The 25,351-nt window shown below is 43.8% G+C and overlaps 1 protein-coding gene across 1 annotated transcript in view; it reads right to left on the bottom strand.

Moving 5' to 3' along the window:
• Window positions 1-24,830, bottom strand: part of LOC103186638 (diacylglycerol kinase delta) — a 74,935-nt gene extending 50,105 nt beyond the window's left edge. Inside the window, exons 1-2 of the mRNA XM_042339117.1 lie at window positions 24,631-24,830; window positions 2,968-3,078 (exon numbers count right to left, since the gene is read on the bottom strand). Of these exons, the coding sequence (XP_042195051.1) occupies window positions 2,968-3,078; window positions 24,631-24,819 (300 nt within the window). The 5' untranslated portion in view covers window positions 24,820-24,830. The remainder of the gene's footprint in view (window positions 1-2,967; window positions 3,079-24,630) is intronic.
• Window positions 24,831-25,351: the final 521 nt, after the last annotated feature.

Raw genomic sequence — 25,351 nt, 5'->3', positions numbered from 1 at the left:
CTGAAAGAAGAAAAAGGCAAATCAGTCAATGAGAGAACAGTGTGTTGTGTGCGATGGTACCCAACTACAAGGCAGCCAAAGATAAACTCTTAAAACAGCTCCACCTCCACATTAAACAGACATCTATGAGGAAGGGCGGGTGGAACTAGTGGTTTACAAAAATACTCAAGATTGTAATATGATTGTAAACTTGTTTTTCTGTTTCACTGTAATTGGATGTTTCGTGGAATCTGTCAAAATGAAAGACATATGTTAAAGACATACAATATATAACAGTAAGAAAAAGTATGTGTCCCAGTCCCAAGGGTATAATATTGTACACCAGATCTCTGCATTCTCCATATATTAACAATGTGTCACACTGGATTTCAGTGCAGTTATATTAACAATAGGTCACACTGTATCGAGGTATATAATACAGGGTCATTTTATCTCAGTGTACTGCAACCATCAACTGTGTAACAATGTAATGGATATAATAACACTGAAACACACCGTCACCCAATGTTCTGGATTCACTGATAAGGATTTGACTGTATCCCAGTCCCTACAGGTATGAGCAGTGTCACATTGTATCACCATCTTACAATACAAGCTCGATATCCATACCTACTAACCAGGAAGGGTTACTGGACAATAAGAAGGATTAAGAGCTCGGACTGATTTCCCATTTTGCTAATTCAGTGCTAAAACCAACTGATACACCCTCAGTGCTACCAACAGCTGAGATCAGGTAACAGCATAGATCTGATAATCCACCTACTGGGATACACAGCTCTAATATGAACCAATTTACTCATCAAGGAAGCTTGATCTGACTATATTAATGCAGGGTCTTCCTGAAATACCAATAAAAGCTCCTCCTCTTGCTCCTCCTGCCTCTGTAACCTACTAAAACCAAACTAATCTGCCCGCTCCCTTCGCTCGACAGGCACTGGCCTTGTTCCGAATCCCCCACCCTACCAACTCTACCATTGGTACTTCTCAACCTCTTGGAACTCCATCCCAGAATCCCTTCAACTTACCCTCTCCCTTGCCTCCCTCAAGGCCCATCTCAAGACCTTTCTCTTTGACCGTGCCTTTGGTCATCCTCGCACCCCCATCCCCCTTGCTCTCCACTCCTCTTGATTCCAACCCCCAGTTTGGGTACAAACACTCGACTGTCCTCCCAACATGAAAGGCACAATATAAATACCATTTGTTTTTGTTACATAATGTAGGCCTTCTGCATTCCCATTGTTCTTTAACACAAAGGGTAAACTGTATCCCGCTGTATCTAATGGCATTGGAAGTAATAAAATAATATTATGTTGCAAAATTCTTCCTTTCAGTTTGTGGATCAGGACTTCCAAGCACTTCAAGTTTATGTATGGTGCATTCCTGCTTGTGTTTAAATCCATCAGTAGGCTGCCAAGTTGCTATGGCCTTTGGGTCTGGAAGCTCAAAGCTAAATTTATACCGTGTGAATTTCTAGATGGCACCAGCCAGCCTGAGGGGAATTTTCCAGTAAACACCAATATTAGAAACTTCTCATGCACGTAGTTATGGTAAAGTGAACATTCTGGTAAATCACACATCGAGTAAGATCTCAATACAAACATCCCCATCTATTTTAAAACCTTTTAAATATTAGTACAAATTCTAATAGGCCTGGATTCAAGTACCGCAAATTCTTTTCTATTGCAGCTTTACACAGTACTGTGTATTATCCCACAATTAGTTCTGGAGGAAAAGTCCCAAAGATGTCATCTTATTTGCTTATTAGTCTGTACTAGCTTCCCATAATCCTCATTCAATAATAATCCTCACATATCTGCCATTTCAGCCAAACAAACATGAATAATTACATCCCCCTCCCCCCAGGAAAAAACCATAAAAATCGTACAACTTTGAATCTAATTTTTGAACAGCTTATTAGTTTTCTAAGCATACACGAAATTTACAAAAGCAAAAGTCCATTCCAAGAGCTTCAGCAAAATGAGACTAAACTGGAACTTGGTTGTTGTCTTGATTGGAGCTAGTTTTAATGTGCTGGATATGAAGCAGGTTGTATTCATTTCAACGATAGGTTGCCGGCATGCTCTGTAGGTCCTCCAATAGCGCCCCTTGGTGGTGAGGGTAGCTATGTATTTATGTATTATTTCAGCTATCATATGTTAGAGCAGCATCTTCGCTAACAAAATAACCTTGCTTATGGTAGACTTTTCAACAAGTCTCCTGACTGCACCTCTTCAAAGCTGTTTTATCACAGCGTCACAAGTTACACGTTATCCCGATTCTGGTGAACTATCAAGGTTACTATGAATCCTGCTGATAAATAGGAAGTGTCATTACTAATCAATATCAAAATATTGTCTGACATCGGAATATCCCAAGGAACCTGGAAAATCCACAGAAACTGTGGAGGTTGTCTTAAATGTTCGCAGCGGCCAAACACAACTTACGCTGACTTGTAACATGCAGGGATCCTGGGCCTGATTGCCATCAAGTGACACCCTGCTGAAAGGTGATGAGGAAAGGTTTGGAGTCGTCTGTGAAATTCTGTCATGGACACAGGTCACTGACTGGTAAACAATAGCAGGGATCTTGGCACATTATTTTTCATACTTTAACACAGGAATTCAGAGACCATTTCCCTATCACTACAGAAGCTGAAATCAGCTAAGCATGTTGATGCTCACTGTCTGGCTGTACCATGAGAAAGAAAACTCGGTTAAGGTAAAGACAGTAAGCTGCTGGAATCCAATGGAGGAAATTGGAAAAACACATTTTACAGTAGAAAATCCCCTGGAATATTAAACGATTCTTACAGGTTCAATCATACATAAAGCCACAATGTTCAACATTCAAACATACATCAAGAGAAATGATTGAAGTGAATCTCCGGCACATCACATTCCCAGACAGCAATGATCCACAAATATTGCTTTGTTTCGCACAAATGGGACAGAAATGGGAAATGCTCACCTTTGCATTCTTTGCATAATACAAGGTGCGGCCACGGAGCTTGAAGTATCGTCTTTTCCAGCGTTGAAATGAACTTGTCTGCTTCATCAAAAGGCCTTCCTTTATAATGGTCTGTGAGGAGTGAAAATGTGAAGGTTTTTAGAAGTGGAATCATAAACACCTGAATATGCAGCAGATCTTTCCCACCCCAAAACCACACTCTTAGAAAACACATGTAGGTAGACAACTACACGACAAAGAGTCTCCCCTTCGAAGCAAGTGGCATAGTCTGTTTGGCTCAGTTGGTTGCACTCTTGTCTCTGTTAAGGTTGTGAGTTCATTACCCACATTAGGTTGTGAGTCAGAAGGTTGTGAGTTCATGTCCCACATCAGGACTCAAGCTCACAGTTGTGGGATCTCCCTGGTCTTGCAATGTCTGTTGTAGTTACTTAAAATACAATGACTACACATGAAAGGAGTTATCTGTGAATCAGTTTGAGACTTTTTGGAATGATAGGATACAATAAAAATACAACGGGGTGGGATCCTTTCCTATGAAATGGCAACATTTTCTATAATTAACCCTGCCATCCTACAGTTTACAGGTTCGATAAATGTAGAGAATAATTAGTTCTGAAATAAGCAATGCCTATTTGAACCAAAACATATGGCTTTAATTTCACATTTGTACTTGCAACAGGAAAAATAATCATTTTAAAAGAAAATTCACATTCCAATACGTATTCTGAACAGCTCTCGGTGAATTCACTGAATTAATTTGATCTGGGGCTTCAGACAAAATCTCAATCCTCCCTTACATGATAGGTTACAATTACTCAGGTATCTTGTTCTTGAGGATAATGCTCCAATTTAGCCCACTACTTGCTTTGCAGATGGTTAAACATCGCAAGAGAACCTATTACTGTCTGAAACAGATTGTACACAATCGCCTTCCAGTAATGTGCAAAGCTGATTTCAGGAGGATCAACTCTGGTGAATTCCGACAAGCCTGCCTTTAAATGGAGAGCGTCAGCGCAAGGATCCTTTTAAAGAGGGGTTTCAGTGCAATAACACCCCGTCCATAAACAATCCACAATTAAACATTCTGTACTGATTTTCTGTCATTGGAATTTTTGAAATATTTTTCCGTCAGTGATGAGGACTGATGACATCAATGAGGAGGAGTTACTGAGCTAAACAGTCAGAGCAGCAACGTCAGTGCAGTCAGAACCTTAAGAAGATGGCATTTCTGTGATGTGTTATTGAGGTTAGTTAAATTGGCAAAATGCGTTGGTTGCTTCCCTATTACTCAAACAATTGGCAATAACCGTTTCTGTGTTTTAACATTCAACACATTATTGCATAGTTATGTCTAGAAAATTATGAGTTCGGATAGACACTGCCATCTATGTAATTATTGGTGATCGAGAAGGCACATATTATAAGTTACATGGAGATGGCTAACTACTGTAGTTACATGGAGTCACCCGACTGTGGGTTACAGGAGACGTACATCTATCAGTTACATGAATTATAGAAGCCAGATGTCTAGCAGTTGTGCAGAGAGCAGGAAGACATAGAAAAGTATATGTTACAGACATGGGCCAGTGAGTTACACGATTGCAATGTTACTGAGTGAATCACTGACTATTTGAGTGAAATAACTTTCAGGTTGCTTTTACTCCCACTCACTCATAACCAGGTTCAGTAGACCTAAAGAGTCCATCTTGAAATAACTATTTAAAGCATTCAATACAAAAAAGTCATGGTGGGCAAAGAAAACAAAGAATTTTGTAGCGACTTGGAACAGAATCTTAAATGGGGTCTGAACGGAGAGCCTCAGTTTTGAATGGCCCCTGGTAATAAGTTTCTCTGTGAAAGATCCTGCTTGTGGCCCCTCAAATTAATAACGTACAAAGAGTTACCAGACATCCTTTCCGAAGTACTGCGCAGTACAAATAAAAATAGATGTGCTCTTGTTCCAGTCTCTCCTGCCCCCTCTTCCAAATCGCTAGTTATTTTGATGACCGGGTAACATAAAGCTTTGTGATTATTGGCATCAAAAAAGTTACTTTCCCATCACTACTTTGCATGGACTAAAAAAGAAAGCCACAAGATTACGTAGCATTTTGCTTCATTTAGAAAGTATGGGTATATATCAACGCCTCAGCTGTACCACCTTCTCGATATATATATACTTATACTTAAATATATATATATAAAAAACAAACCAATTCTAAAAGCAGCTGCTGTAAGAAGGCATGTTTCACTGGAATTCTACAATATTGTATTCTTTAACCCTTCCTCTTCCCTCCTTAGAGTCACAATTGCTGATGGAAAACTTCTAGGTTTTGCAATGGAAACCAATTATGCATCTCCCTGTATAATGTGGTAGTACAAATTACATCCCTGAACCATTGCTGCCTTCTCTTGCCATGATTGCCCCTCTCCCATCACGACTGACTTTTCCCCCTACACTGTCCCTTTGCCCTCCCTCCATCCATCAAAACTTTTTCCTCTCCCCTTCACTGACACCCTCCACACTGCCCTCTGCAGAAGCACACAATATCCATTGATTGACGCTCCCCTCGAATAAAGCGCAGTGTAAAACAAATACTAACTTATCATTTGCAAACGTTTGTTGTTGGTTCAGTACATCAGGATAGATTGCTGTCTGTGGGACATTGCTGGTGCAAGTTAGTTTGCCTCCACAACACAGAAAGCTACTTTTTGACTTAAAAGTAATATATTGTATGTAAACATTCCTCAGTTGTAACTTCAGGCAATGGATTGCATGTCCAGTACGGATTGTTTCAGGGCTTTCCGCCTCCAATTTTTAGTTGCTGATTGTGCCTGACTACAATTCCTGACTGACTGCTGCCCTCTGGTACCTCACTCAAATTACCACCAGGTGTGAACAGAGCTTCGCACATGAGGAATAGTCATTAGCACGCTTTTGTCTAAAAGTATCCCAATAACTAATACAATATAATAAATAATAATCCTTGCATTTGATATAGTGCTTTTCACGTCGGGAGGACGTCCCAAAGCGCTTCATAGAACACACTGTAAAGTGAATTGACTGTATATTTTGTGAGTGAACGCGGCAGCCAATTGCGCACAGCAATGTCCCACAAACAGTCGTAGATTGAAGATGACCAATTTATTATTGTTTTGGAGGGATTATTATTAGGCGTATGGAGTAAGGAAACTTGCCCAAGGTTTCGCCCTCTGCCTGGAATTGAACTCAGGTCTCTCGCTTGCAAAGCGAGTGCTCTAACCACTGAGCTACAGGACTCCACAAATGGTGGGAGTTGGAAATAATACTTTTATTGGACAAAACTGTAAAGAAATCATCACATTCCCCCATCCTTTCAACTTCTACAGTTACAAAACTGGACAATTTTGACCCACTTCTTACTTCCAAAGCATTTAGGAAATAAACCACATCCTTCCTTATGACCCACTTCAAGCATCTCCAGGGAGGAAGGCAGTTAATGGACTATGATGAGGAGCAGGCTGCTACAGTCACAGCACTGATTATGCTGCCAGTGCTCTCTTTACCTGCTATTTCCTGGATCATTAACACTCAAAGCTGCTGCCACACAGGTCTAATTGTAGAAAACTCTAAAAGTAGGTCAGCTCAGGCCTCGTGGTCTGTCCAATTCACTTTGTATACCATGCAAGTTAATAATAATAATCCTTGCGTTTGATATAACGCCTTATCATGTGTTCGAGACGTCTCAAAGCGCTTGATAGGAAATACTGTAAAGTGGATTGACTGTGCACTTTGTGGACGAGATGCAGCAGCAACGAAGCAGTGTCCCCCAAACTGCCATGGAGTGAGTGACCAATTTTATTTGGGGATTGTTGGCCAGAACACTGGGAGAAACTTACTTTTCTTTTTTAATAGTGCCATGATTAGTAGTATGAAATGCATTCGTGTCTGTTAAAAAAACATTTCTACGACCATGTTGTAAAGATCCAGCACCCTAACTGCCCGCAGCACTCAACAAATACCCAGTCACTCCACTTCACAGGAAATCCTGTGACGTCCTTTGAGAGAGCCTCTCGATGTGAAAAGCGCAATACCAAATGGAAAGATTATTAGAATTATGTGCATTGCATGAAATACACAACTTGGCTTTTTTTCCTTCCTTTACCCAGTCTCCAAATATTTAGTTATTTGCTCTTTTGGGTCTCTGCACTAAACTGGTGACCGAACAAGGACGGGTCACAAGTGTTCGACTGAGGTAAAGTGATCTTAACCACATTTAAATGCAGTATATTCAATATGAATACCATGATCAATTTCCTAGTGAAAACAAAAAATTCTGTTTCCACACCTATCTCCATTAACTAGCTTCAGCGCAACAGAAACATAATTGAGACGCGATGTTAACTTAACGAACAGATCACACTGCATTTGCTAGTGTTCCTTCCATCCAGCTTGAGAATGATACTGCATGTGACGTTTCACCTCTGCCATTCTCCCCCATGTATGTAAAATTATAATAATAATATTCCTCGCATTTGATACAGTCGGGAGGATATCTCCAAGCGTTTCTACAGGATCGAGGGAACGATCCTTGTCCTCACCTTTAAAGCCCTCCATGGTTTTTCTCCTCTCTACCTCTGCAACCTATTAAAACTTCATCAATCTGTCCGTTCCCTCTGCTCTGCAAGTACCAGCCTGCTCCACTATCGGCAGTCGGGCCTTCAACGTTTCTGCCCCATCCTCTGAAACTCCATCCCGGAGCCCTCTGCCTCACCCTCACCTTTGACTCCTTCAAGGCCCATCTCGAGACCTTCCTTTTCGACTGTGCCTTCGGCCACCTTCCCCCTCCACCTCCCTTGCCCTCCACCCCTCTCTGATTCCAACCTGCAGCTTGGGTGTGAACCCCTCATTGTCTGGAGCCTTGGGACGTCCTCCCGACATGAAAGATGCTATATACATGCAATGTTTTGTTGTTGTTGAACCCCAAACGTTGGCAACAATTGCTGTGAATCACAAAGCGTTCGTAAGGTGCAAAAAGAAATTATTTCTTTCATTTACAACATTCACTTTAGAGAGGTTTCCAAATGTAAGAGAAAATGTAACAGAAACTGCTCCCCACATAACTGGGTCAGGCAAGAAAAGAGCACAAAGCTATTACAGTACGGGATTTCTGTGGACAGAACTGAATGATTGTCCTGCTGCAGGTTTGCTGGATAACCCTCCCAAAGATTCAACCCCCCCCCCCCCAGTCTATATATAGGACATTTCTGCTGGCAGCAGGTCTATCACAACAATCCCAATTCACCAAAGGGAAGTTATTGTGAACCCTTCCAGGCTCAGCACTCACGACAGGCAGCCCACTTGTATCACAGCTGTAAAATCACTGTAGCTCTGAAACTCCAGCTGCACACCACCGCTCTCTTTACTGCTGGAATCAAATTCCCTGTGAAACTCCGTACCTGGCTGTATGGAGCAAGAGAGAAAGAACTTACAGTTTTAAAAGAACTTACTGCATCCAAATATCTCAAAGCACTTCACCAATGATGTCCTTCAAGCACAAGGACTGTATTTGTAGGTGAGTTTGCAGCATTCATTTTCACATGTAAAGATCCCACAAACAGCCACAAGATGAATGACCAATTAGTCTGGAGGATTGTTGGCCGAGACAAAGGTAGAAGCTCCCTTTTCTTTATGAATACTGCCAAAATAGACAGATGAGACTTCAGTCTAACACCTCGTCTGCCAGACCAACATGACATTAGATTGAATTCAGTTCAGAGTTTGGAGTCACAGCACAGAGCTAGAAATTTCACTCATGGGACCACCGGATGGATTGTGTCGGAAATAGCAAACCAGTGCAATAGGGAGTATTTCTGAAGCTGTGACCCATGGTTGGGGACAGGAAAAAGCACGTGCATCTGAGAGTGCTAAGCGTTGATATAGATTGCTCAAAATGAGAAAACATTCCATTTCCCAGTACTAATATGCATCACCTTACTACCTACAAAATTCATTAAAAAAAAGCCTGTTGCACAAAATACAGTCAATTCACTTTACGGTATATCCTGTGAAGTGCTTTGAAATGTCTCGACAACGTGATAAGGCTCCATACCAAATGCAAGGATTATCATTATTATTATCTACTCAATGATGTCCTTGATCATTCAGCAATTGTAAAATTATTCAATGAGCTAGGATTAGTAACCTTAATACAATTTACCATAAACTTTTCTAGTTTAAAAAGCTTGCTCCTGTACCCTGAGAATTGAATGCACTAGATGGCTGTCTGAACCACACCAGACTAACGTCTCATATTACTTTTTAATGTAGGTTTAACAAGTAGCTTTCATGCTCACTTTACATTAATTGCTCTGATTCTATACAACTATCTACCCCACTGATATCTCTTGGGATTTAAAAACGTTGGACACTATCCATCTTAAAACATATTCCCAAATGACAAGGGATCTAGTTTCTTTCTCCTATCAATGTCTTAATTATCCAAAGTCTGGTATTGTCATTTCCTTTCTCTGAATTCCTTCCAAAGCCCCAAACGTCATTCACTTGAGCTAGTAACATTTGAATCTGAACACACCCTAAGTACAGCACCTAAATGAAGTGCCCCTGCAGAATGTTGTCTGGAATCTCTGGACTATTACTACCTTCATAGCGTGTACACTGAGCAAAGGCAGAACCCTAGTACGTTATCTGCACCAGACCCGCTCGAGATCATGAAAACTGAAGTAGAGAGAATAACATGCAACACAGGTAAACAAGCCAGAATGAAAGCATCAATAGACCGAGTGGGATTGAACAGCCAAAAGCAAGATAAAGGATGGAGAACAAGCAACAAATGGCAGAGAGAAAGCAGAGGAAAAATTAAACAAACATAAATGAGGCCAATATGAGGAGATAACATAAAGCAGACAGAGACTAGTATGGGTCAGGTAAGTAGCTTATTCAACAACAAATTGCATTTATGTAGTGCCCCTCATGCAAGGTTACTTCCTAGAGCACTTGCAGTCGAAGAGGACTTCAAAGGTTACAATGATGGATACCCTCTTACTTAAGAACTAGTTCAGCTTTTCTATATAGGTTATTGCACAACATCTGGTTAAAAAAATGAGCATCTAAAATTGTTTCCTGGGTCTTAAAATGAGAAATCTCATCACAGCATTAATTAGTGATCCTGATACACCCAAGTCTGATCAGTGGTATTACTCTTGTGGGAATTCAACACAGCAGAGGAGCCATTCAAAGCTCCTTTCACAATTTAAAAATAGCAAAATAAAGAGAAGGATCAAGCATCATTAGCTGCATAAATGGACATTTAATTGAATGCTAAATTCAGAATGTTGAACCATCAGGATTTTAAGCAATAAGGGAACGTTCATTATTTCTGCTCAGCCTGGCTCAGCCGGTTGCACTCTCACCCCAAATCAGAAGGCTGTTGGTTTAAGCTCCATGTCGAGATTTTGAACTCATAGTCTTGGCTGACACCTTGCAATTCTGAGGATATGCTGCATTATCAGTTAAACCGGGATCCCATCTACCTGTTCAAGTGGATGGTAAAGATACCATGACACTATTTCGAAAAGAGTTTCTCCTGGTATCCTCGCACCAACAATCCCCCAGATGAAACTGAACATTCGCTTCCTGGCTGTTGGGTGGGACATTGTTGTGTGCAAATTGGCGGCCGTGTTCACCTATGAACACAGTCATTCACTTTACAGCACGTCCTGTGAAGCGCTTTGAGGCATCCTCCTGAGTGAAAGGCGCTATATCAAATGTAACGATCATCATTATTATAATAATAATTAAAACATTTCCAGGTGAAAGTGCAATATGATGAAACACATATCATGCTAACATTTAAAAAGCAATAAATTCAGACCAGAATTCAGATTGATGGGGGAGGCAAGCAGAAGATAATAATAATAATAATCCTTGCATTTGATATAGCGCTTTTCACGTCGGGAGGACGTCCCAAAGCGCTTCACAGAACACACTGTAAAGTGAATTGACTGTACATTTGTGGGTGAACGCAGCAGCCAATTGCGCACAGCAATGTCCCACAAACAGTCGTAGATTGAAAATGACCAATTTATTATTGTTTTGAGTTTTGGAGGGATTATTATTAGGCTCTGTGTGGAGTAAGGAAACTTGCCCAAGGTTTCACCCTCTGCCTGGAATTGAACTCAGGTCTCTCGCTTGCAAAGCGAGTGCTCTAACCACTGAGCTACAGAACTGTCACATAAAGTTGAGAAATGGGAAGGTATCAAAACCCATCAGTGTTCTCAGCATATCTCTGGATTAATGGTCAGATCTCAGTCACAATCTGACTTAATTAGGTCATTTTATGGGACACTGGCTGCACGATATTTAAACTGTGCACATTTTACAAACAAATCTATTTAAAGAAATTAAATTGTCCATGTTTTGCGTTGCAACTTTTTTTTCTCTAAAGTGGTTTCTCTGCATATTTTTCAGGCGGACAGATACCATCTGCGCAGCATTAGTCTGTGTGTCAGTGAGAATAGGCAGCCGAAATGCAGAAAGCCCTCTCGTGAGACTAAACATTTTCAACAAAAAAAACCCAGGAAATAGGGCTAGTTTAGAGTAAACAGCATTACCAGTTTATTTTTTAAAAAACTTAATAAGTTCCAGATCCCACAGGCACAACAAACCGTTCCTTAATAATAATAATAATAATCCTTGCATTTGATATAGCGCTTTTCACGTCGGGAGGACGTCCCAAAGCGCTTCACAGAATAGACTGTAAAGTGAATTGACTGTATATTTGTGGGCGAACGCGGCAGCCAATTGCGCACAGCAATGTCCCACAAACAGTCGTAGATTGAAAATGACCAATTTATTATTGTTTTTGTTTTTGGAGGGATTATTATTAGGCATGTGGAGTAAGGAAACTTGCCCAAGGTTTCTCCCTGCCTGGAATTGAACTCAGGTCTCTCACTTGCAAAGCGAGTGCTCTAACCACTGAGCTACAGGACTCCACGACTCCACGACTCCTTCTGCAGTTCACATTTTTTTTTACAAAAACTGCCGGCATATTAGGAAGTGCCGGGGAGCGGCCTCTTGCCCTGTGTTGTTTATAATATTATTATTATATATTAATGATATATTATTAATATAAAAAGTTTAGTTTCTTTTTGAGATCAGAGTGGAACCCAAGGCAGTCAGTGCAGCCTAACCTTGCTGCCATCAGCTTGTGTCACAGTTACAATACACGCCACCGAGTCCACGATGGTGCTTGTTGCCGACAATCTACAGTAACACTACCTGCTCTCATCCTGTCTCACTCACAGCTGTGACCAAGTAAAACCAGCTCTCCCATGCAATGTACCTGAGCACATGTGCACAGATCGACCAATTCGTGCCACATGCCTTTTACAGTCGATTTCAAAGTTATTAACTAGCCTTGGATTGTGTATGTCTCTCTCCTAATATTAAGTAGCTTAAGGCCACCAAAGAACTTTTTAGACCTTAGTTGTTTTTAAGTTTAAAAGTTGTTTCCCCGTTTGGCTGAGGTCAGACAGACCCATACTGAACATGGATCAATTGGAAGCTGAAACTGTTGCTCTCCAAATCTAATCAGCATCAGTTTGTGTATCACAAACACAGTTATGCTACACTGATTCAACACAGAGGAGGCATTCATAAGATAGAGCGGTAGTTGAAGCCATGTGGAGCGCGGAAATTTATCTGACAATAGCAAACAGTAAACTTCACCTCTCAATATACTGCATTCCAAACGCACTAAGGGGATGTTGCTCTGGATCTCAAATCACTTCAAATTCCTATGACAAGATTAAAGCTCGCCATCCAGAAAAAAAACACAGCTTGTTATCTTTATAAAATTATCTGATTCCTATTTGAAACCAAAAACAGAATGCATATTTTTAGACTTCCAGGATCCTTTATATCTTAGGAACTGCACCCAATGACACCAACCTGCCACACGTGGTACAACCACTTTGTTCGACCTTAGTTTCAAATTATGACAAATCAGACCCTCGCTTAGCAGTAATGAAGCAGAAGATGTCACATATGCTGCACCACATCTGAGACACTCATCTTGATATACACTGCTCCACCTGTTATAGAGTTTCATTTTTGGTGAAGAAGTGAAATGATTTGCAATAACTAACTGTTAAAATTCACAATAAAATGATGGAGTTGATATAGTATATCATGTAAGACTGGAGTTTCACATTAATGTCCCCAACCACAGCAGAAGACACTGCGAAAACCTCTGTCTTAGAACCAAGAGTTTTATCATGAGCCAATACAGCGCTATTGTGAGTTCATCTGAAAACCTGACCAGCATAACATAACGTGTAGGAGCAGGAGTAGGCCATTCGGCCCTTCGAGCCTGCCCCGCCATTCAATCATGACTGATCTTCTAATCTAACTCAAAATAACCTGACCCTGCCTTATCCCCATATCCCTTAATCCCTTTTGCAATAAGAAATATATCTATCTCAGTCTTGAATATGTTCAAGGACTGAGCGTCAACAGCCCTTTGGGGCAGTGAGTTCCATACATTCACGAGCCTTTGAGTGAAGAAGTTCTTCCTCAACTCAGTCCGAAAGGGCTGGCCTCTGATTTTAAGGTTGTGACCCCTGGTTTTAGTTTCTCCAAACCAGCAGCTTTCGAACTCTTAAAATAGTATTTGCTGAATGAGGCAATATGACAAATATCATTATTTCTCAATATGCCAGATTCAATTTAAGATTATATAATTATAATTCATAAAGTCAAATTTGAGATAGAACAAGCACGGGTAAAACTATGTGTACATAGAAATATAACAATGTCCGTATAACTGTGTATGTACAGATATGTAAGTGTGTATAACATTGTATTCACAGAAATATGACAATGGGTATATAACTGTGTACACAGAAATGTAACGCTGTGTGTATAATTGTGCGGTATTTTATGCAGAAAAATACAAGTGTGTGTATGCTAGTGTGTGCCCATAGCACTATGTACACAGATATATAACAATGTGTGTCAACTACTTGTACACAGAAATATGTAAATTTATAGAGAAAAAACTGTACTAATGTAAAAAGGGACAGAATAACTAACTAATATAGTCTGTCCAACCAAGCCAACAGTTAATTGACTTTATAGTATATTCTGTGAACCGCTTTGAGATGTCTCAACGACATGACAAGGCACAAGGATTGTTATGATTATAAGACAAGCTTTTAGTAATGGATAAACTTTGTAAACAATGAAGATTAAAAACACCACTTATTGAGACATCAGAATGTTTTGTTTCAAATAGGATTAAAAATACAGAAGTTTCAATTATTTACCATTTGAGATGAAACAATGCAGCCTTCAATTTTCCAAACATTCACACACAAAAACAAACAGTACACAACAGCTGTCGAACCTCAGAATCCATCAGACTGTTAGCTATTTGAAAATATTTTTGTTTTTGTTTATCAAAGCTATAGAAACATTCTCGAAAATATTGACTTTATTTGGGCAACAAATAAAAGCGGTCAAAACTGGGGTCCTCACCAGCAACAGTGTAGCACAGACAAAGCTGCGTAAATGAAAAGAAAACTCATATACCCTGAACTTTGTTGCAGCGACAGAGTTAAAGAAGCAGCATCCTCGATACATCCTGCACCACAGTAAATAAACCGGAAATTACAAATTGAAACAAAAGGGCAATGAATCCTATAACCGGAGGATGCATAAGTTAGTTAACACAACAGGGCTTTTCACACCAAACTGATCACAACAGCAACAAGCGTGATTAAATGACAATAATGAACAGTAATAGCGACTGCTAATCTCATTTACTGTAACTTAAATAAACCTCTAGCACGTGCCCTGCTGAATAAACACTGCCTGACAATCAGACAGTGAAGTGAATAGGTCTTATTTCGCTTAATAAACACTAATTGTGGTTGACGTTCCCCCCCTCAACACAGAAAATCTACAACAACAACGCAACTTGTATTTATACAGCGCCCTTCACACAGGATAGCGTCCCGGAGTGCTTGACTGTGGCGGAGTCTAGAAGACAAACTCGGGTATCAACCTGGCTCGGTAACACTCGAACTGTTGGGGTAGATATTAAAGATCTAATGGCTCTCAGTGTCCTGAAATTTGTCATTCACGTTATGGCTGCTCGTGGGACACTGCTGCACACAAATTGGCTGCCACATTCACCTATAAAAGTGTATCTGCTGCTGCTTGATCGTGACACGCTCCAGAGATGGCGAGAAGCTGCCCAGTGCACCATTCACTTCTCATGTCAACAGCTCTGCTCCAGTAGCAAAGCAACAATGAATTCCTCCAACCTCTCTCTCTCTCTCTCTCCCTCTCTCTGAGCTCCGATTTAGAATAGAAATTTACAAGTTGGGAGGAAAACGTCAAGCTACTGGAGATAGAATGCTGCTTAGTCCAAGATTGGCTGCACATTGTGACACATCAGCTAAATCACAGATGTACGCTATCCAGCATATTCAAACCTCGCAAAGGCTTAGGTCTGACCTAAGATGTGGACATTTCTCAAGTTGGTCTAAGCATGGCCTCCTTCCTGCCTTTACTCAGGGTGAGCTCGGAATGGGTCCAGCGAGCCTGGCTTGCAGTGAGTAATATTGCAATACACACGTGAATGAGAATTCATGTGTCTATTACAGTATGAATTCACCTGCTCAGCTGGGAGCCTGTTGTCGCGGAGCTGCAGACCTCTGAGCAGTGTCAGAGATACCGTCGTTAACTGCCATTAAACATGACCACTGACAAAAGTGCAAAGACCAGCTCAACTCACCCCGGCTCCAACACCCGTCGGAACCATCGCCATTTCCTCATATCCTGCTAGTAATGCTTTTTCGACGTGCAGTAACACGGCACCAGCCCTCCATTCATCAAACGCTTGACAGTACATCACAGGCGAGAGTTTTTGAACCAGCGGGACTCACACAAAGCCACGAAAACACTTGTGACACGAATGTGGTCAGTTATCATGCAGCAACTCAAGAATATATCTTCACAGGATCTATATCTGTCGGCAAGTGTTAAGTTTATGGCCAATAAGATGGGAGCTAATTTTAGAAAAGCGCAACACGTCGAATACAGAGTTTATGGTAACCAAAATGTCCACAAAACTCTTGACCTGATTGTTTGAGAATCGCCCCAAAAAATTCACAGCATAAGACCAGAGTTTAAAAGAAAAGCCATTCATCTCCTCATTTAAATTCTAGGACTTATTCAAAACCCTTCCATCTCCTTCTGTTTTGGTGTTGAATCTGGATCTCTTCCGCACCACTATTAAATTAGAAGTGAACCATTACCTTTCTGAATCCTTCAACCAACAAAATGACTTACCTCATGGCTGTTTGGGAGTCACTGCTGTGTGCGTTCGCCTACAAACACACGGTTACTACACTTTACAGAACAAACGCTGTGAAGGCACTTTGAGGTGTTTTGACGTGATCAGGCGGTCTCTCAAATGTGAGAATTATGCGTTGAGACTGCAACAAAGCGATATCAGGCTCAGAGACCACAAAACAATAGGCCGTGGGCAGACACCTGTACAGGCAGCTCCCAATGTCTATCAAACCCCTGGCAGCTGCTGTCAAAAGCTAAGTGGATCACAGGTGAAGGAAGCTGCACACCAGTAGCCTCTTGTGCAGAATTGAATTTGACATGGTGACAGTTTTACTCTCAGCAAACCTAGGCTTCCTCTGCACCTGTGCCAACCCACTGTCATGAATTGTTTGCTGTCGGAAGCCACGTTTAGCTCAAACGAAGACGCCAGTTGTACTTGGGCTTTCTTTTTTCCATCTCTTACACATTTCTTTATTGTTGGTTTTGATAATAATAATCCTTGCATTTGATATAGCGCCTTCTCACGTCATTCCGATGTCTCAAAGCTAGAAAAAGCAAGCAATAATGACCAGCGAGATCAGTATTGAACCCAGCACTGTCTGTTTAAAGTGAACTCAACCTAGCACCAAAACTGGGTGTCAGCTTTTATGAGCACATACTGTGCTAGCCGGATTCCCTTCCATCTTCCAGTTACCACTGTACAGAGCACGAGCCACAGGAATGCCACCACTTTGTCTTGCATTAAGGAGTTTCTATTAATTCATGTACCAGACTCTGCAAAGGCCCAGTCCTAGAGAGAAGTGTAAGGGTAGTGGAAAACTTTCACTAACCGTAGCTAAAAACTATACAAGTGGTTGCTCCAGTTATATTTAGCTTGTGGTTTCCTAAATTTCTAATTTAATCTTATTTTCTGGCATCATCCACCCAATAATTCTATCATTGTTTAAAAAAAAACACACTTCAGGCTGACTCCCGCCCTGAGAGTAGTTTTACTCAGTCAGACATAGCTCACATTCTCTTCAGTGACCATTCATTGAAGATCCACTATCTCGGAGACCTTTAAGAAGTACTGCACAGCGATCAAAGTCTGGCCACAGCAGTCATTGAGTGACACTAATTAACCTCAAAAAAATCACTCAATTACTTAACGACTTGGCAAACTATTTTCTCCAATAATTAAAATTGGAATAAAGCCGTGATTGTGAACTCTGGGGTTTGGTTATCGCAGGTAACTAAGGATTAAAAGTCAGATTTCAAAACCCTGCATTAGTTGTGCATCGTGAGTACTTTACATAGTCAGAGATAATTTGAGAGCGGAAGAGAAAGAGATGTGCAGACTGGTGGTGCATGTGGTTGTCAGGGAACTGAAAGCCAATTGGGAGGGAGCTGTGCATGGAGGAAAGTGTATGAAGTTCAGCAGGAACGTCAGCTTTGGAGCCCATATGGAAAGTAGCTTGCAAGGTGCAGAGTTACACACTCACGTGATGAATCAATACAAAATACTCAATGTCTGCTCCTGTATAACAGATTTCTTCTGCAAAATGAATTTTATAATGTTTCCTGTCTAATAGTGGTTTCTGCTTGAAATATAACCAATTGCGATGTGGGCAAGCAAAGTAATACAAGGAGTGCAGCAGAAAATGGTTTGAATTTTGCACCACCTTGTTCAGTTATTACTAGCTATGACATCGAGAGGTCTGCACACACACAGCCCCTCGATTACTTTTCTGCAACTCCATCCTGGGGCTTATTCTCTGGACAATAAACGCTTGTATTTGCTGACAATCATAGATCACTCTTTAACGTGTGGTGATAGCACAAGCAGTGCTTCAGTGAGCCCATCTAATGCACAGCCTGCATGGAGTTTCCCGACTGCTGATATTCCTTGCTGCCCATAAAACCAGAACAGAAGTGTCCGCACAAACAGTAATTAGTGGCTGTGTGGCAGTGATTTGGCTGCCGCGATTTGCCCACAGAATACATAGACAATTCACTTTACAGCGTATTCTGTGAAGCACGTTGAGACGTCTCGAGGACGTGATAAGGCACTATATCAAATGCAAGAATTATTATTATTATTTGCTGGCAGAGCGGTCGGGGTTTAGACAATGGTTTATGCACTGTACTCCCCTTGTAATATTTTAACAGCTCATCCGTCTTTCAGATGAGCCGTTAAACTGAGGTCCCATCTGCCTTTTGAGGTGGACATTGAAGATGCCATAGCATTATTCGAAAGGTTCTCCCAGTATCCTGGCCAAAAATCCCCCAAATAAAATTGGTCACTCATTCCTTGGTTGTTTGTGGGACGCTGGCTGCCCATTTGGCCACAAAATACACAGCCTATAACTCACTCATTCCAGGGTATCTGTTATTCTATCCACCCCACCCTTTCACAGGGATATCAAGGTTCCACTGGTCAACAAGACCATTTTGATATATGGGTCCTTTAATGTCAAACTCTCAGCTCTCATCTGTGCAGCACAATAAATAACCATTCACTGTACACATGGCCCCCATTACTGCAACTCAGGTGTTTAAGTACAGTGAGAATTCTCAGAGAGCAGTCCACACCATAGCAATAGCTAGCCAGCAACATCAGGAAACTGCATCTGTCTTAATTTAAAGAGAGGGAGAAAAAAATAAACGGCTGGTAATTTCAGTGACCGTTTTATGATTACCACAAATGCAATAACATTACTCAGAGGCAACGATCCTTTTCCCTCCCAGAAAAAAATTGTTTTGAAGAGCAATAAAGAGATTGAAATAAACAGCACTTTGGGAGCATCTGGTTCATACAACCCAATTAAACCACTCTTTAAAGGTTAGCTGGATTAGTTAAAACTTTTTCCAACACTGTCCGAATAAAGCAGCTCTCTGTCATTGTACTCTCGAGCACCTCGGGATTTCCATTTGTCTTTCCGCTTGCTCACATACATTTCCTCACTCCCATTCCTGTCCCTCTATTTAACTCAATTTATTCCTATTTATTTTGCTTCATCTATTTATTCCTCCTGCCCTTCGTTCCACCAACTCTATTTCCTCCCCTTAGCTCTGTGTCGTGCTCTGTCATTGAGACACTCTGAGACGCTATTCTTCGTGAGGGGCGCTATGTAAATGCAAGTTGTTGCGGCTGTTATTTCTTTACACTGATGACAGTTCAACCTTTGGAGCAAATGAATCGTAGCATTAACATTTCAAAATTGTTTTTGTCCCAGTAATGTCACTGGTTTAGGCGTATGTTTTACATGCACTGCGCTTGGATTTTCACCAGAGATTCATGCAACCTCGACTGTGAGGAGCTAGTGAGCAGCTTGTGAGCAGCTCAGACCCAGGAGAGAAAATGGCACCTCTTGTCCAGGCCGGCTACGCTCCTTCAGTATCCACCCCCACCCTCATCCCCCTCATCAATAACATTTGGGTTCATTCTGCCTGAATATAGTACAAACAGTTTATTTTGTAATTTGCATTCAAAAACTTTAAAACACAACGTTGCACATTCAGAAAGCATCAATTGTATGTCAAGTTGAACTGACATGCAGTGATTTCTCTAGTATTGAAGGGCACAGAACTTTAATCATACAATCGTAAAATCTTAAAGCACAGAAGGGTCATTTGGCCTAACGTGCCTTTGCCAGCTCTTTGAAAAAGCTTTCAAATTTGTCCCACTCCCCCCGCTCTTTCCCCAGTTTTGCAAATTGTTTCTTCTTTATATGGTAAATGTGCTCCCCATTTGTCCCCCGCCTTATTTGTAGAATTTTTTTCTGCTTCTCTGAAACATTTGGTCCCATCCGCACCATCACACAAGGAAACACTCAGGAGAAGCAATCTGAGGCACATCGCAGCTCAGGCCCTTCAGAAAACTGTCTTAAAGTAGGAATTGCACTGTGTCCAGCTACATTAGGCCCAGGAGGTCAGACACCAGGCTTCCTTCACAACGATGCTTCTGTCAGTGCTACAAAAAGCACCCGAGACACAGGAAGTTTATATGGTTTCTTGATTACCGAGAAGCAGCAGCACAGAACAGTGTATATAGAAACGAACATTATGCTGATTGTTATTACGAGTGGTGTATTGTTTCCTCTTAATAAAAGAGATATAAAAANCACAACACTGTTATTAAACCTGCTTTGTTTCCTCACTGATTTCCCTTCCCTCTCCTCTGGCTCCCTTACTCGTTCTAGTCACTTCCAGTGTTTTGTCCAGTACAAGATATACAGGCACTGCACTTCACGGTGAATCCTGTGAAGCGCTTTGAGACGCCCTCCCAATTTGAAAAGTGCAATATCAAAAGGAAGGATTCTGTAGTAATTAATCTGTTGTCCTCCGATACTCCCACCAAGCGCTTGATGATTCATCCGTAAGCTTTGAAAGTCAGGATCAGCGGACTTCAAAACTATTATGAAGGAAACACAGGTAGGTGAAAGCACAGGTGAACTTGGAGCCATCCCAGCTTTATGAAAGGCACGATTTCCTCAACAAACTGATGGGAAGTTTTTGAGGACGTAATGGAATTGACGGGTATGGTGAACCTTTGACCTGCAGAAAGCTCTGGATAACGTGCTTCGCAAGGCGTTTGTGGCTAAAGAGGAAGGATATGGTTTGCTGGAAGATGTTGTGAACTGGATAAGATAAAAGGAAAATTGTAGAATCCCACTCGCCCAGGCTCCTGAGTCTCGATACACTACTCGTACTGTACCCCCAACTGAAGACATGAAGTGCAGTTCAGCTCATTCCTGAGAGTTGTTTAAGTGGGTTAAATATGCCGGGGGCGAGCGGAGGGTGGGTGGGTGGGGGGGGGGGGCTGGCATTGAAAAGACTCTAAACTGATGCGTGTCAGTGCATTTGTTTCCTGCACAAATTTAAAGAGATTGCACTCAACACAATCCAGAGCCCAGAGGAGAGGAGGACCTGGATCAGTCCGGGAGATAACGACCATGTGTTCTGGCAATTGGTTTCACTCCCTGTCACTGCTGATTGACAGTAATAAAGCAGGAAGCGGGAAGGCAACAGTACAAATGTATAGGAGGCCCTTTTCAAAGGTGACTCTGCATTATCAACAGCAACTCAAAAGTTGCTGCTTCACAGACAGATTGCCACCTGGTGCCGCAAATGCTAATGGAAACATCTGATGGGAAATGGACAAGCGGGGGGAGGCGAGCACAGTAAATGGACGCAGCCGGGAGCAGAGAAAGCACAGACCATGGAGAGACGCGCTGGATCAGGGGCGGAACGGCAACGAGCGGCTGACCTAGAGACGTGTCAAATGAAAACAAGAGTTCGATTAAATATCTGTGATTCATATCGTTCTTACAGGTTCTGCCCCCGGGAGATAAATTATTATAAATCGTGAAAAATCTTTCCTTTCCCGGGGGGGTGGGGGGTGGGTGGGGGGTGGTGGGTGCCTCCGAGTCCCTTTGTGACACAGGAAAAGGGTGGGTGTCAGCGGAGGATCTGGAGAAGAAAGCGTGTTTGGCTTCTGAACGACGCCTATTGACGATTCCGCTCACACAGAGTAAGCAGAAGTGGTATGACTAGCGGCAGTCAAACAAATGAATGCCTACTAACGGCTGTCACTTAGAGAAACATATCCACAAGGCAGTGTCGCATTAGCTGCTTAACACGATCAGAGAAGCCAGGCGGGCGGGCAGACGGGCGGGCAGATGCACCATGTCCGTCCTGCCACTCAGTGTCCCTGTGTTCAGCGTAACCCTCAGAACGGGCAGCTCTTTTTGCCAATCTGCTGATTAAGATGTCTGCTAGACATCAGCTTTCAATTCTGTTCGGCAGTGCAGTCTCCCTCTGTTGCCAATGAAGAGATTGGAATTGCTCGAGCCTGGAGCTGATGTTGTCAGCTTAATTCCGTAGTCACAGAAACTGGAGAGTTTTAGCTGCCTGAGGCGCTAAAAAGAAGGCAATACATTTAAAGCAGCTGTCCTTGCAAAAATTGGCCCTTTTTTTTTATAAATCTAAAATAAAAACCAAAACCTTATGTGCAGGGCTCCTGCTCCATTCCTACAATGACCACAGCTACAGCTTAAACAGTTCCTTCTTAATGTCGGAAGTTCTCTCACTTTTTCTGCTCCTCCACATTCAGACGCAGGCACAGTCAGCACAGCTAACTCATAATAATAATGATAATTATCCTTGTATTTGATGTGGCACCTTATCATGTTGTTGAGACGTCTCAAAGCGCTTCACAGAATACACTGTAAAGGGAATTTGCTGTATATTTTGTGGGCGAAACACAGCAGCCAATTGCGCGCAGTAAGTAGTGTCCCACGAACAGTCGTGGACTGAGCAACAATTTTTTTTAAAAAAGGGATTATTTCCCCTGGAGAGATATCCACCAATCGTCTAACAACCGGGTTCCTATTTACTGTTAGGTAAACAGAGGCGTTCTGGAGTAAGGAAACTTGCCTACGTTTTTGCCCTGCCCGGGAATCAAACCCAGGTCCTCTTGCTTTCGAGGCGAGTGTTCAAACCAATACGCTACAGGACATCTGTCCACACATCGCCAGCTGGCCAGGGGCAAAGCCTAGCCTTGCACTGTTCAGACAGGAGCAGCGTCACATTCTCGCACACGAGCAACCGTTGGGGAAGATTCCTGATCGTCTGTGTTGAGATCCAAACTTGTTGTACCCAAATTCTACTACAATTCTCAAATTCAGTAGCAATCCCCTTCTCGTCTAATAATATCTGCATTTGGTGAAGCAACCACACACCTCAAAGCTTTTCACTGCCAATTCCCGTCAACTGTATGTATTTGTACGCAAATGTGGCAGCCCACAAACAGCCATGAAGCGAATGACCGGAGCATCGGAGGAAACGCCCTTCAAACAGCAACAAGGGATCTTCAACATTCATCTGAACCGAGGCAACAATATTCAAAGAATATTTTTAATATTCGAAGAACAGCATTTACTCCACCCAACGTCCCGACGTGGGTCTCAACCCACAACCTTATTCCGACCCGAGAGCAAGAAAGCTGCCAATTCAGTCAAACCGACACACAGGCCTCCACCCAAACACAAGTCCGCCGTCACCCAACGGCGAAGGATTCGCTGGTGTTCAACGCTCCGCGGCTTTCCGCCAACGCCAAGAAAACGCAACAAATGAACGACTTCTCCGGGTCTTCGTGTAGATACCTATTGCGCGGCGCAACGTGGAGACGATTAGCCCCCCCCCCACAGATTACCGCACAAACCACGGCACAAACCGTGTCGAGCGCAACTCTGGAATGAAATTTACACAATATAACCAGCGAGTCACACCTGGACAGAGAGCGCTGTGCCCCGGCCCACAGCCCTCCTGACAACCAACAACCTGTTGGGAGGGAGTGTGTGCGGCTGTGGTGGGAAGAGGGAGATCTGGAAACTCCAGGACAGGGACTCTGGGCTCTGGGAACCGGACACACAGGGACTCGAGAGGCACTGACACTACAGTACAGGGAAAACAGGGATAGACCCGGACCTGACTCCGGGATACAGGGAGCGATGTGGGGGTCAAACTGAATGGGATGAGAGTTACAGAGGAGAGAGGGAGTGAGTGAGTGAGTGAGTGATAAACGAGGATTGAGCTGTGGGGGGGGACAGGGAATGTGTTTGGGGGAGAGAGTGGGGAGAGGGGGAGAGAGGGGGAGGGGAGAGTAGGGAGAGAGGGGAGAGAGGGGGAGAGGAGAGAGGAGGAGAGGGGAGAGTGGGGAGAGAGGGAGGGGGGAGAGAGGGAGAGGGGGGAGAGGAGGAGAGGAGAGAGGGGGGAGAGGGGGAGAGTGAGGAGAGGGGAGAGTGGGGAAGAGAGGGAGGGGGGAGAGGAGGAGAGGAGAGAGGGGGGAGAGGGGGAGAGTGAGGGGAGAGGGGGGAGAGAGGGAGAGTGGGGAGAGTGAGGGGAGAGGGGGGAGAGAGAGGGAGAGGGGAGAGTGGGGAGAGAGGGAGAGTGGGGAGAGAGGGAGGGGGGAGAGGGGGGATCTGGACACGGAGGGTCTGGACGGTCCTGGAACCGATTCCCGGCGGTTGTTCCTCTCTCTCTCTCTCTCCCTCTCCCTCTCGGGGTCTCTCCGGTACCCCCTTTCTCTCTCTCTCTCTCTCTCTCTCGCCCTCTCCCCCCCACTCGGTGCAGAAGCCGCCCGCGGGGGCATCAGTGAGAGACCGAGACCGAGGCCTCGCCCCGCGGCCTCCCGCAGCCCCGGCCCCCGGGGACTGGCGCGGGCGGTGCGGGGACTGTGCCCCCCCCGAGGCGGCCCCTCACCCCCCCTCCCCCCCCCTCACCCCCCTCACTCCGCCCCCCTCACCCCCTCACCCCCTCACCTTACTGCGGATCTGCCCCGAGGTGGACACTTTGCGGATCAGCTTCTGCGCGGACTCCTGTTCGGCGTCGCTGTCCGAGGACTCGTCCCCCACCGCCGCCGCCGCCGCCGCCGCCCCGCCGCTGGCCAACCGCTCCCGGGCTCCCGAGTCACACGCAGACCCGACAGCCTGAGCTCCAGGAGCCGCCATCACCGCTCCGCAACCCGACCCGAGAGACGCCGAAGCCGCCGCCGCCGCCGCCCCCAACAACACTCCCCCCCCCCCCCTCCCCGACCCCCCGCCCCCCGCCTCCACCGCCCGCACCGCACCGCACCGCGCGCCAGTCCTCCGGCCGCCAGGGGGCGCCCGGCGTCATACCACAGCTCCTCCGCCAGAGGGCCCCGTCGCTCAGGTCCCGCAGTGCCGCAGGACGGCCGCCAGATGGAGCCCCCGACACGCCTTCCCTCCTTCCTTCCTTCCCGCCTTGTGTGAAGGGGGCACCACTGAGAGGCAGCGGCGCTGCAGTACCGCGACCCGTCCACGCGAGGGAGCGCCCCATCGTTAGAAAGGCTCCTCTCGTCACTCACCGCCAAGTCTCTGATAACCAAAACCCCAACTGTTTTGCCTTTCTTTCTCTGGAGCCCAACTGGTTATTCCAAGGGGAGAGGGGGTGAGGGGTGGGGGGAGGGGGTGGGGGTGGGGGGGGGAAGCGGTGCGCCACGAAACAACGCAGCAACGACCA

The sequence above is a fragment of the Callorhinchus milii genome, unplaced genomic scaffold (genome assembly GCF_018977255.1).
Source record: "Callorhinchus milii isolate IMCB2004 unplaced genomic scaffold, IMCB_Cmil_1.0 Scaffold11, whole genome shotgun sequence".
NCBI classification, from domain to species: Eukaryota; Metazoa; Chordata; class Chondrichthyes; order Chimaeriformes; family Callorhinchidae; genus Callorhinchus; species Callorhinchus milii.
This window is presented reverse-complemented; position numbering and strand designations above follow the sequence as displayed.